Source organism: Ctenocephalides felis, unplaced genomic scaffold (genome assembly GCF_003426905.1).
Source record: "Ctenocephalides felis isolate EL2017-DRISC unplaced genomic scaffold, ASM342690v1 CF-g0.4_SCAFFOLD_03571, whole genome shotgun sequence".
Lineage (NCBI taxonomy): Eukaryota > Metazoa > Arthropoda > Insecta > Siphonaptera > Pulicidae > Ctenocephalides > Ctenocephalides felis.
Genome location: NW_020539725.1, coordinates 53,546,975 through 53,558,761, shown reverse-complemented (window position 1 = coordinate 53,558,761; position 11,787 = coordinate 53,546,975). Strand labels below are relative to the sequence as shown.

At 29.3% G+C, this 11,787-nt stretch overlaps 3 protein-coding genes across 3 annotated transcripts in view; 1 reads left to right on the top strand and 2 right to left on the bottom strand.

Moving 5' to 3' along the window:
- LOC113386830 (glutamate-rich WD repeat-containing protein 1) overlaps nucleotides 1-5,080 on the bottom strand; it is a 54,962-nt gene extending 49,882 nt beyond the window's left edge. The window contains exon 1 of the mRNA XM_026624593.1: nucleotides 4,814-5,080. Coding sequence (XP_026480378.1) covers nucleotides 4,814-4,958 — 145 coding nt within the window. The 5' untranslated portion in view covers nucleotides 4,959-5,080. The remainder of the gene's footprint in view (nucleotides 1-4,813) is intronic.
- On the top strand, nucleotides 910-2,302 carry LOC113384750 (WD repeat-containing protein 91-like). The gene is made up of 4 exons (XM_026622511.1): nucleotides 910-1,204; nucleotides 1,274-1,414; nucleotides 1,663-1,778; nucleotides 1,853-2,302. The coding sequence occupies exons 1-4, from the start codon at nucleotides 961-963 to the stop codon at nucleotides 2,300-2,302; spliced, it is 951 nt and encodes a 316-aa protein (XP_026478296.1). The 5' UTR covers nucleotides 910-960.
- Nucleotides 5,081-6,072: 992 nt separating the features above from the next.
- On the bottom strand, nucleotides 6,073-11,632 carry LOC113386265 (beta-1,3-glucan-binding protein). The gene is made up of 11 exons (XM_026624056.1): nucleotides 11,569-11,632; nucleotides 9,334-9,476; nucleotides 8,855-8,951; nucleotides 8,219-8,342; nucleotides 7,842-7,998; nucleotides 7,602-7,738; nucleotides 7,191-7,351; nucleotides 6,822-6,940; nucleotides 6,642-6,747; nucleotides 6,460-6,566; nucleotides 6,073-6,264 (listed from the first exon to the last, which is right to left on the bottom strand). Exons 2-11 carry the CDS (start codon nucleotides 9,424-9,426, stop codon nucleotides 6,073-6,075), a joined length of 1,293 nt encoding a protein of 430 aa, XP_026479841.1. The 5' UTR covers nucleotides 9,427-9,476; nucleotides 11,569-11,632.
- Between the last annotated feature and the right edge of the window lie 155 nt (nucleotides 11,633-11,787).

Here is an 11,787-nt window from a genome sequence, read left to right as displayed (position 1 = left end):
TAATGAATGTTTTCAAATAGATTATTATAATTAATTGAAGCCATAGATAACGTTGAAGCTTTATAAATGATGTTTAAAACATTAGCTAGATTTAAAATCCAAATTATTTTTCGATATTCAAAAAAAATTTCTTGGAAATTAAAGAAAAAATCTTTACCCAAAAGAAATCGTTTGGACAACACAAGCAGAAAGTTTTTTTAAATTATTCAAATCGAATGTTTAGTTCTCTCAAAATCTGCAATTTGTTGCACATTTAGCTCTGTATCTCCGAAACTACTGAGTCTGCCTTTGTCAGAATCTAATCACCACTTTTCCTCATCATTACGAATTTAATGCTTTTTGGATAATTCAAATCGATTGATCCGTTCTCTTAAAAACTGACAATTTTAGCACTTTTTACTCCATACACTGCTTTATCTCCGAAGCGGCTGGACCTGCCTTTGCCAAAAACCAATCAGCACATCTCCCTATCAATAAAAATCGATTGCTACTTGAATTTTTCAAATCGGTTTATCCATACGCCCTAAATCGTCGACAAAAAATTGTCTCCACACATACACACACGCATCAATTTTTTCTGAGGTATTCCAAATTGTTCAGAAACCTCTGAAACGTGAGGATATGCAAAAATTTTCATTTTTGATTTTTGGATGATTACAAAAACTTACCCTACGGGAAGTTATTTTGGTTAATTATTTAGTCTTGACACAAGCCCCATCTGTAGTAGACCACAAATACCATTTTCCATGTTTATTTTTAATCCATAAAATCTTTTCGAAACGTCTAATCTAAATGAAGTTATCTACATAACTTATGTTGGCATTGTCATTAAGAAAATGACAGATCTTGTATTTGTATATTTTATACTCAAATAAAAAATTATTTATTTTACAAAATATTGTTGTACCAATTAGTGGAATATGATCAATTTAACATTATCATTGTGACATATTTTATAAAATGTCCCATATACAATATGTAGATGAATTAGTTAGAGAATATTTATTATTTAGAGGTTTTTCCAATACATTAAAAAGTTATGATAATGAACTAAAACATGATAAAGATCGCGGATTTAGAGTTGATAAGCTGATAGATCAAATTATTAGTTATATTCACAATTATGACTTACAGGGCTTGAGAGACCTATGGGGTCACTTAGATAGTTTATTATTTTCTAAACTCGAGCAACATTTTACACCAGGTAGATATTCTCAAAAAAATAGTATTTTGATTGTTTGTTATTGTCATGCATAATTTTTTAATATTTTAGCTATTCGAAAATTGGAGTTTAGCTTACTAAAATATTATTTAGTAACCGCAGTCACTAACAACAAAATTGACAAAGTAACAGAATTTTTTACAAAACTTGCATCAGAACTGCAATCTCAAACAGAATGGAAAGATTGGTTTGGTAATAGAATTAAATTGTCTATTTCACATTAATAGAATGTCAGTTTGGTGAATGATTTCTAAAATGCGATAACAAAGACTTATTTACTAATTCCAATGTTGTTTATTGCATATTAATCACTCTGAGAACCTTTCTTTGCACTAATAAATTATAGTTTTATTACTTTAATAATGTGAAATAATCAAGCACAATGGCAATACATTTTGGCAAATTGTGATATATAAAGTAACAAATTATTTATTTTACAGTCTTACCATATATAAAGTCTCCTGAAGACAACCCAACATTTTCAGTATATTTCACAAAACAATGGCAAGATACTCTTTTAGTGTCTCTACATAATTTATTAGCCACAGTTTTTCAGGTATATTAGGCATAATATTCTAACTCCATTGATATCTGCAATAAATTTCATTCAATCCATTATTATTTTATCAGTGTATGCCACAGCCTACATTGAGCAGCATTGATGCAGAAGCTTCTCTAATTAAAAGACTTCAAGAAGAAAATAATCATCTTCGAAACAGGCTTGCTAGTATGCAAGCACAACATTCCAGCCAAAGTCAGCATAGTCCAAACCAATTCAATGATCCTAATTTATATGATTTAAAAACCAAAATCCAGAAGCCTATAACAAATTTACATGATATTGTACCAATAGAAGTACCACCTCCAACGCACTTGGTGGATGATTTTTATATAATAGCACAAGATTCATCCCAGAGCCTCACTGAATATGCTTCTCATCAAGCGAGAAGTTTAAAATCTTTAATAAAGAATATTGGATCTGGTGGCAGTCCTGTAATGGGGAGGAAGGACACTTCCAGTGATAGAAATAAAAAGCGATCTGGTTCAGTTGGGAGCAGTAGACTTAGTTCTAATTATTGAATCGCTTGCTAAGTTATTGTATTTGAATGCCTCAGTAATTAAATTGAGACATGTATTTAGAGTGTATTATACAAATAAATAATATATTTCAAAAATGAGTTTATAAGAAACAATCATCATTAAAATTGTGAATCACAGGTAAATTTACTTGTTAAATTGTATTCTTGGAACACAAATGGTGGATGTCCAACCTTTTGTATTAAACATTGATGGGAAATTAAGTAAGTCTTAAGATTACTTTAAAAAAATATTCAGTACTCTAAATATTCTTAGAGTATTGCAATAAAATTATTCAAAATTGAAGATGTTGTAAGGAAAGAATTAAAAGAAATTGGCATAAGAGAAAGATTTATCTGGACAACCCAATTTCAGATTTTAAGGCCTTACAGAATTAACTTGTATAATAACATTCTGAAAAACAATTGAAAGTGTTAGCTCTTATATAATTTAATGAGCTGATGAAGTTATAGAATGCAATTACCAGCAAATTAAATAACAGATTTTTATTCAGTTCATGAATAGATTAAATGCCAATCTTTATAAGTTTTATATAAAGGTTTTGAAAATATGAGTCAAAATATTTACATTTTTCATAAATTTGTTTATGATTAAAAGGACCCTAGACACTAATGGTTCGAAATATGTTGAAACCACTAAGTGCTGTTGAAAGTATTACTCCAGGAATTTGGGGATGCCAATGTAATTCTTTTATATCAGTTTGTCCTTGATGTATGAAGAGCAATTGAGGTGGAACATCACTCATATCTGTTTCATCTTCAGCTTCTGTATCTTTTTCTACAGACAAATCCCATAAAGCTATTTGGTTATCTGCTCCACCTGAAAGTACATATTTAATATTAATAGAAATCTTTGGCTATTTAACAAAATCATGCAATGATACCACTGATTTTTAAATACAACAAACATATTGAGTAGTACATATAATAGGTTAATTTAAAAAAATAATACCTGAAGCAAACACAGATGAGTCTGTAGGATGCCATTCCACTGTTGTAACAGGCTGGGTATGATGTTTAAAAGTGGCTAGTGGTTTTCCATCCTTAAATTGTCGCAGATCCCAAATATGAACACATCCATCATCCCCACCTTAAATAAAAATATACATTTGAAAAAAATATTTACTAGAAAAAGTTTATAAAAGGATAAAAATAAGATGTTTGATCAAAGAAATAAATATAATTAATAATATGTTCATAAAAAAATAGAACAGATCTTTTTATCTCAAACTTACCACTGCAGATAAAAGGTTCATTTTTGTTCCAATTTATAACATTTATATCATTTTGATGTGCATCTGTAGCTGTTAACATACAAGCTTTTGAGGGTGCTGCTCTAGTATCCCAAATTCTAATACTACGATCAACTGAACAACTCGCTAAAACTGATCTCTCATTGGGAGACCATTGCAGATCTTCAACTGATGCAGTGTGCCCTACTAATGGTCTTTGATCAACATTAAATGAACCTCCTTCAGCAGGAGTCCATATGTGAATGTCTTTGCGGCAATCACCTGTTGCCAAGACCTAAATGAGAAAATACAAATGATATAAATAGAATTGAATTTAAAAATGATAAATAATGTGAAATATTTGATTATTATGCTTACCCCAGGGGCAGTTTTGCTCCAATCTACGGCATAACCTTCCTGTTGATGTCCATTGAATGTGAAAATAGGAGTGCAGGTATTTCCAGTATTTTCTTTATTATATTTTGATAACATTTGCTGATCATCGACAGTGGCTAACTGTTTTGTTAAGTCCCAAATATTTACTCGACCTAGCTCTGACCATGTAGCAGCCAGCACAGTACCTTCAGAAACTGCTGTTGTCTAAAGATAATAAAATAATCTTATTCTTTTGAATATGAATATGTGAATTCATAATTTGAATATTAGCTTACACGAATCCTATTCACACAACCCTGATGTTTGATTGTTGCAAAGTCCATTTTTGGAGTTTCTGCTTCTTCATTATCAGATTCATCACTTTCTTCATCATCATCATCGTCATTTTCTTTTTTACTTGTGCGATGTAAATTATGTAGTTTCATTACAATCAAACTAAAAATATAGAGATAGAAATTTCATGAATGTAAAAGAATATATCAGTAAATACAAAGAAAGATTATTTAGAAGCCAATGATATAATTAACTCCAAACGTAAACATTACTAAAACAAGCAATCGAAACATCAGCATTTGGCATTGCAAACTATTCAATAAAGTAAATATTATATATGTACACCATAATGACAGTGTTTGAAGGATAAGAGTCTGTTTTCCATTGAAGTTTATTAGTAGTTTAATCAATATAATACCTATTTACATGTGTTTTAGCTGCCTGTGTGCCTGCAGCTAAGTAACAAGTTAGAGGAAAAGTCTCTCTTTTATTTCCTAACTGATCATTAATTATATCAAAACTAAGACAAGGTGCCCCAGTTTGAGCTTGATGTAGCATAATATAAGCAGATTCATCGCAAACTAGTTCTTCTCCTTCTTTTAAAGGCTGCCCTGGTAAATAAACATCTGGTCTTCCATCATTTTCCTGTTCATTAGACTCTTCCATACCCTCATTGTCAGAATGTTCTTCTTCGCTGCTTGTTTCGTCTTCAACATCCATTGACATTTCATTATCCATGTTTATTTATTTGCTTTATATTATGTTATTTGAAATTTATATCAAAAGCATGTGAATAATTTTGAAATGTTAGGTTAGAATGCTTTTCTGAAAACCGTACAAGAAGAGCATAGAGAACATTCAACGTGTGATAATAGACATGAACATCGCACTGGCGCTAGTAGTCGTAAACAGTTTTAATACTTTTGACTAGAAGAACGCACTTGGTTGCTTTCTTCGCTTAAACAAAAAAAAAAACAGATAAATAAGCAGAAACGGAAATAATTGTAACAGGACATGTTTTCTGTTAATAATTATAATAATTTATGACTGCCATATGGCAAATTCTCAAAAATTTGAGCAGTTCTTTTTGTCAATTTACGCCCCGTTCTCTTAAAAACCGAGATACCGTTTTTCGCACTTTTTGCCCCGTATCTTCGAAACGGTTAGACCTGCATTTGCTAAAAACTAATCAGCACTTCTCCTTACCCATACGAATCGAATGTTTTTTTAATTATTCAAATCGGTTGATCGGTGTTCCCGAAACCGTCGACGAAAATTTGTATCCGCACACACAAACATCAATCTTTTCTAAGGTATCCCAAAATGTTCAGAAGGTTTTGAAACGTAAAGTATACAAAAAAAATTATTTTCGATTTTTTTGCGATTACTATAACTTACCCTACGGGAAGATAAAAAACAAAATGAATATGTTCAAATAAAAAAAAAAACTGTATAATATGTTTGAATGAGATTATAATAATGAAAACAATTATATTTTGTTATCATATGTATCATACATAATTACAAATTAAAGCTTATGTTTATACAATACATAAAGTTGTACTTGAATATAATGAGATGATAAAGGCTATATCTAAGTTTTCTTCAAACATTTAGTTAAAAATTGTTTATTGTTTTAACATCAAGTTAAAAATAAAAGAATCTTATATCTAATACCGTACATAGAAATAATAATAAATGCGTTCATCTATGATATGTTTAAATTATAATATTTATAATCTAATCTAATCCATAAATAATTATTACCTACAGTTATTACCTCAATCCATTCCCACTTCATATAAATTAAAGCCAATCTGAATATTCAAAAAGTCGGAAACATTTCAGCGCACTACAATGCATATATTCTGATATAATCCACCTGTAACTGGCCCTGGTGATTCTGCCAGCTTGGCAACCAAAAATCACGATTTTGCCAAAATTCAAGTACGTTTTTCGGATCTCTGTTTACCCATGGTTTACTTGGAGTTCCATCAGGAAAGTCATTTATGCCACCAGCTCCTAAGCCCACTATTAGATTTACCTAAAATGATAATTATAAAAATGTTAATCATTTGATGCTTTCAAAATTTTGAAGACAATAGCTATTAAATGCTATAATTTCTAAGAAGAAAATCACAAATAATCATTAATTTGCGAGTGAGGCGAATACTTTATATAATAGTTGCTGGCGTAGAGTTCTGTATTTCATCTTTAATAATTGACATAGCTCATTTACCTCTTTGCTAAAATCAGTTCCAAATGCTAATTTTTCAGATTCGTCCATCAATCTTCTTGGATGCACTGTACCATACTCAATACCATCCACAGATAATATTATCTTAGCTGTAAAAAATAGACATACTGATAGAATAATCTGAAAATACAAATTTAATTCTTTTCTATATAAGTTATATCTACCTGGTGTCCATTCCATCGTATAATCGTGAAAATCATCCAATGCGTTCCTCCTCAAAGTTGCGTTGATCATATCATACGAACGGTAAGGATCTATAGAGAATCTCATCTAAAATAAGGCTTTATATTAACAGATGTAATTAAACAAAAATTAATTATAATATAATGATAAATTATTTGTACCAAGCCGGCCGATAACACATCGTTGCGTCCTTTTGTGCGCGCAATGTGCAATTGTCCAGGAAACAGTTGTCTATCTGGTCGATCATCATATTGAACATCTTCTGGTTCCAGAAATAATTCTAACAAGCAAGTTTAATATAAAATACATGAAAATCAAATTTCATCAATACAGAAATATATTTAACAATGTTTAAAAATGATACTGTTTGTATAACTTATTGCATTTAAAGTCACACAACATTATAAAATATTGAAGAAAAATTTCATGTACAAAATTCTACTACTTCAAGGTGCTTTGAGAAAAGAATATTGTATTATAAATTCCAATTTGATGAATAACGAATATGGATATATATAATTTGATATTACCTGGAAATTGCCAATCGCCACGTGGTAATTTAGCTCTAATGGTTATTTTGCCATATCTGAAGGTTACTTTTGACCTTAATCTTGCTGATAGTACTGGATTTTGAATTTTTGCCCTAAAAGCTGTGCTGCGGCATTCTTTAGTGCCTTTTCGTCCTGTACAACTATAATAATAGAAATATTATGATCGCATAAAAAATGTTGGCAATTGACAATAATAATTTATCTTCCGATCATAGATTGACAAACACCTATCGAGCCAAGTCAATTTTATAAATATTGATTTTTCAATATATTTATTAGAGCAATTTATTAAAATCACTATGTGCTCCACCCGAAAGCTAGTTCATGGTTTAAAACACAATGTTCCATGTAAAAATTGAAATTAATTTTTTTTATATCTATGATACTCACTCATTTCCAAGATCTAAATCATAATTGACTGCTCCTTCCCCATATTTATCTTCTAATAATGAAGGTTTGACGATAAACTTGCCATTTTCAATATAACTATTTGAATCATCGTTAACGTATACAACGAATTCGTAATCCTACAAAATATAACCAAAAGTTTTTATTTTTCAACATTATAAAAAAAATTATAAAATACATAGTCCTTAGAATATAAGCAGAGAACATAGTCCGTTAGAATACCGGTGGTCCTGTGAATTTGTGTTCCCGAATCCATCTTTCTCTCGAAATCGTCCTGTCGTTGAAATCTTCGTTGAAAATTAATTGTCCAGGACATGCATGGGCACCATTCAACACAGTTGCTGATCTTACTCGGCAATTATTATTGTCTACTGAATTACTAAATGAAATTCAAATAAAAAATTAAAAATAAGATAGAAACCAAATTTTTTGTTTAAAAAAAATCCACTATTTTGTACATATTGAGTATAATTTTAGAGAAAACTATCTAAACTAAATAATTAAAGTTTTAAAAAAAGTAGAAAAATTAAAAGCAAACTGTACATATATGTATATAACTTGAGATAAGTAAGATATTGAAGTTATAAAAATTTACTTACGGAGTAGTTGTTGAGATCACTATTATCGATCCACCACTATTAGGATTTTGAGTTGGCCTACCGTTTTTGTTTTCTACCATCACATCAAATTGAGATACTCTGGTTCCATTGGGGTACACAAATTCTGTAAAGAATAAAAAATTGAAAATATTACTTTTGAACGTTCTTATTATACTTGGCTTTTATAGACCTAACGTTAACCTATCTATACTGGTAGTAGAATTAGGATCAATACCGATCCTAATTGCTATTGCTTGGGTGGAGTGACTATGGCGGATGCTGAGCACGCCATTATGGAGTGCAAAGAATGGGAATAGAGTAGACAAGAACTATGGAGGGAGCTAGTAAGAGAAAAAATCTCTATTTTATAACATTGACAAAAAAGAAGAATATATGGTGCGCTTTATGATTATATTATAAACTGAGACTTTGTGATTACGGAGCCAGGCGCTTACCAAAGTTGGCGTAATAAATGCTAATAAATTTGATTTTTACTACTTTCCAAAATATGAGCGGCAAACAAATTATGTAATCTATTAAAAAATAAAACTTAATAAAAAAAATTGAGAGTCAAAAAATTCCAAACAACATGCTTAAATGTATAAAGTTGAATTTATAAAAAATTAAGTTGAATACCTTCAACTGTCCACTGTCCATTGTCCTGTCGGTATCCCAACTTGTTAATTCCATTGAAATAATCCACGTAAGTCCAGAAGTATATTTTATCTCCAATCTATATACAATACCATACAAATATATACAGAAAATATCTAACAGCCAATTGAATTATTGCACATTTCGATAAAAATGTGGCGTGTGCATCAATCTGCAATTTACCATCTCATTTAAGCAAAAATTATGTTTTTTAGCTCTAATATCCTATTTTTATTTATTTAATGTAATTGAAATTCAGTCATTTTATAGTTCCTTCTATTTATTCTTCATACTAAATATGGAAAATTGAAAACCAAGTACACGGAAGCATAGTAGCATAAGTTCAAAAGAAGTAAAAAACTATGTAATGTGATTGATTTTATTGTTGCAACTCATTACGATTGTTATATAAAAATCACATGTATATCATCTAATCAATAATATATATATTTCATTTGTACCTTCAATCTCGCATTTTTGTCCTGAAACACAAATCTTCCTTCTTTTGGAACAAGTATGTCGCGTGACCATTGACCAGATTCTAGTCCTTCCATTTCCTCATTCAATTTACCATGAAAGGCAAATAGAGTTATTCCTTCTTCGGCTTTGAAAATAAGAAAAATAATTAGTCAAATATATAAATCTACTCATTATAAATATGTGTTTGTCATTTTATTCTATAAAATATTCTCATATAAGTAATATACGCTCCTCTTTAATGTGTATCACAAAAACCGTGAATTTTATATTATGTATATGTGCAATATTCAGTTTCGTTCTTATAAATCATAATAATATGTATAAACCAAATGTTAAGGATTATGTTTAAAGTGAGTGAAAAACGTATTAATAACGTTTTTTTTTAAAAAAAAAGTTTCAAAATGTACATCCAATATTCCAGTTACGTTACAGCTATGTTTAAATACTAAAATTTTATTACTTATAACATAAGTTAAGTTTCTTATAATCCTTAAGATATAAGTAATATCATTTATAACGTTGTATGAGAAATTTAATGTTATAAAATACCAATATTCTTCATGTATGACGTCAATATGGGATAAAATTATTACTAAGGTGCATCATTTGCATAGAAACTGAGGACTTTTATTATGTAGTTCCACATTTATTCCCTTAAGCACTTAAACCAGTTATTTTCATAGCTAGTTTCTGTGACAAAGTAAAAACTTGTACACAAGTAAATTCTTTGTACATTCAGAATCAGTACAAAAAAGAAATTTTTGTACTGCCCATACAGATTTAAATGATAAACAAGAAATTTAGTTGGTGTACCATCTTGAACAAGGTGCAATTTCAGTATCAAATCTTTATTGCGGCATCCAATTCCAAACGGTAAAACATTGAGGTTTCTTTATTTTTTGAATTATAGTTTAAGTTTTACTTCTCTATTTCTGCTTTTATTCTTCTGTCTATTTTGCTTACTTAGCTATATGCTTTTAATCTTGAGCTTTATCTCATCTTGGCAATCTTAATCTAAAGATACTATTTTTCCAATATGAATCCAATTAATTTTCCTTTCATGTTCACTCACTACTATTGGATTTTCTCTCCCATTGTTTGCAGGACCATTAATTTACATCGTTGGTAAAATTCATCTTCTCCAGAATTTATTTACATATATAAATTAAAACAAAAAATTTTTGCAATTTTGTGCCATGATCAAACATATACTTTGGCTTTCGATCAATCATCAAAATTACCAGTGATCTAATTTTTCGCCGAAGTATGTGTGGTGGTTTTTCCAGTTTCATCATATTTCGATAATTTCAAAGTTCATTTATATAAATTAAATTAATTACGTTCTCAAATAAGACAAATGATAAGGGACAATATTTATTTATACATATAGGAAAACAGTATATATGCAAATAATCATAAAAATTTAATAAAATACGAATAGAAATACAAATATTTAGATATTCAATAGAACCCTGTTAACGCGATTGAGCTTTACGTTAATACAATTTATCGCTTAATACGCTTTCCCTCTCGAGGCGCGTTTTCAATCTGCATTCCGTTCTTAAACCGTTTATAATCGTCTTAACGAATATTTACTATATTTGTATATCACACATAAATTAAATACATTATATATGTACATACAAAAATATGTAAGCATTTATGTATTATTATTTTCTTTGCAATTATAGATACGCATAATCAGGATTGTTTTGAACTTGGTAATCAACAAAATCATTAACTTCATAATTAATAGACAGTGAATTAAATTAATCAAGAACGGAAATTACTATGATTTATTATCATATCATAATATGTAATATGTTTAATTTCTTTTAGCAATGTTAATCTGTAAACACATATGGTTTTGGAAAGACCCAATATAAATTCTTAATTTTTACTTTTTTTAATCTTATCGCGCTATTTTAGGAGCAATTTATAAGCTATTGCTATTTAAAAAAAGTGTATATCTCTTTAATACAGTAAAATTGTTTTAAATCTGTAAGTGCACGCTTATATATATTTTTTTATTCAGTACCTAAATTTTTCTAGGTACTCGTTGACCAATTGGTTGAAAAAGCACAAATAAAACTTTCAAATTTGGCAATTGTATCTATTGAGAATATCATAATATAAAAAATCACAACAGCGACATTTTTCTTAATATTTAAAATAAGTATCATTTATAACAAATTTATATCAATAGTTTTTTTTACCTGGTATAGAGACCCTAAGTCCTTTAGGCCAAATAGCCTCCAATTTAGCTGGTGGTACTTCATATTGGCCATTTGAACAAACTATCAGAAATGAATAAAACACTAAAGGCACTACAACGATACACTTGAAGAGCATTTTAGCGAATGTTATTATTGTCAGCAAGAGTCTTCGCAAAATTTGTTATTTTTGTTGTCGTGCTACTCTACAATATCCACTAC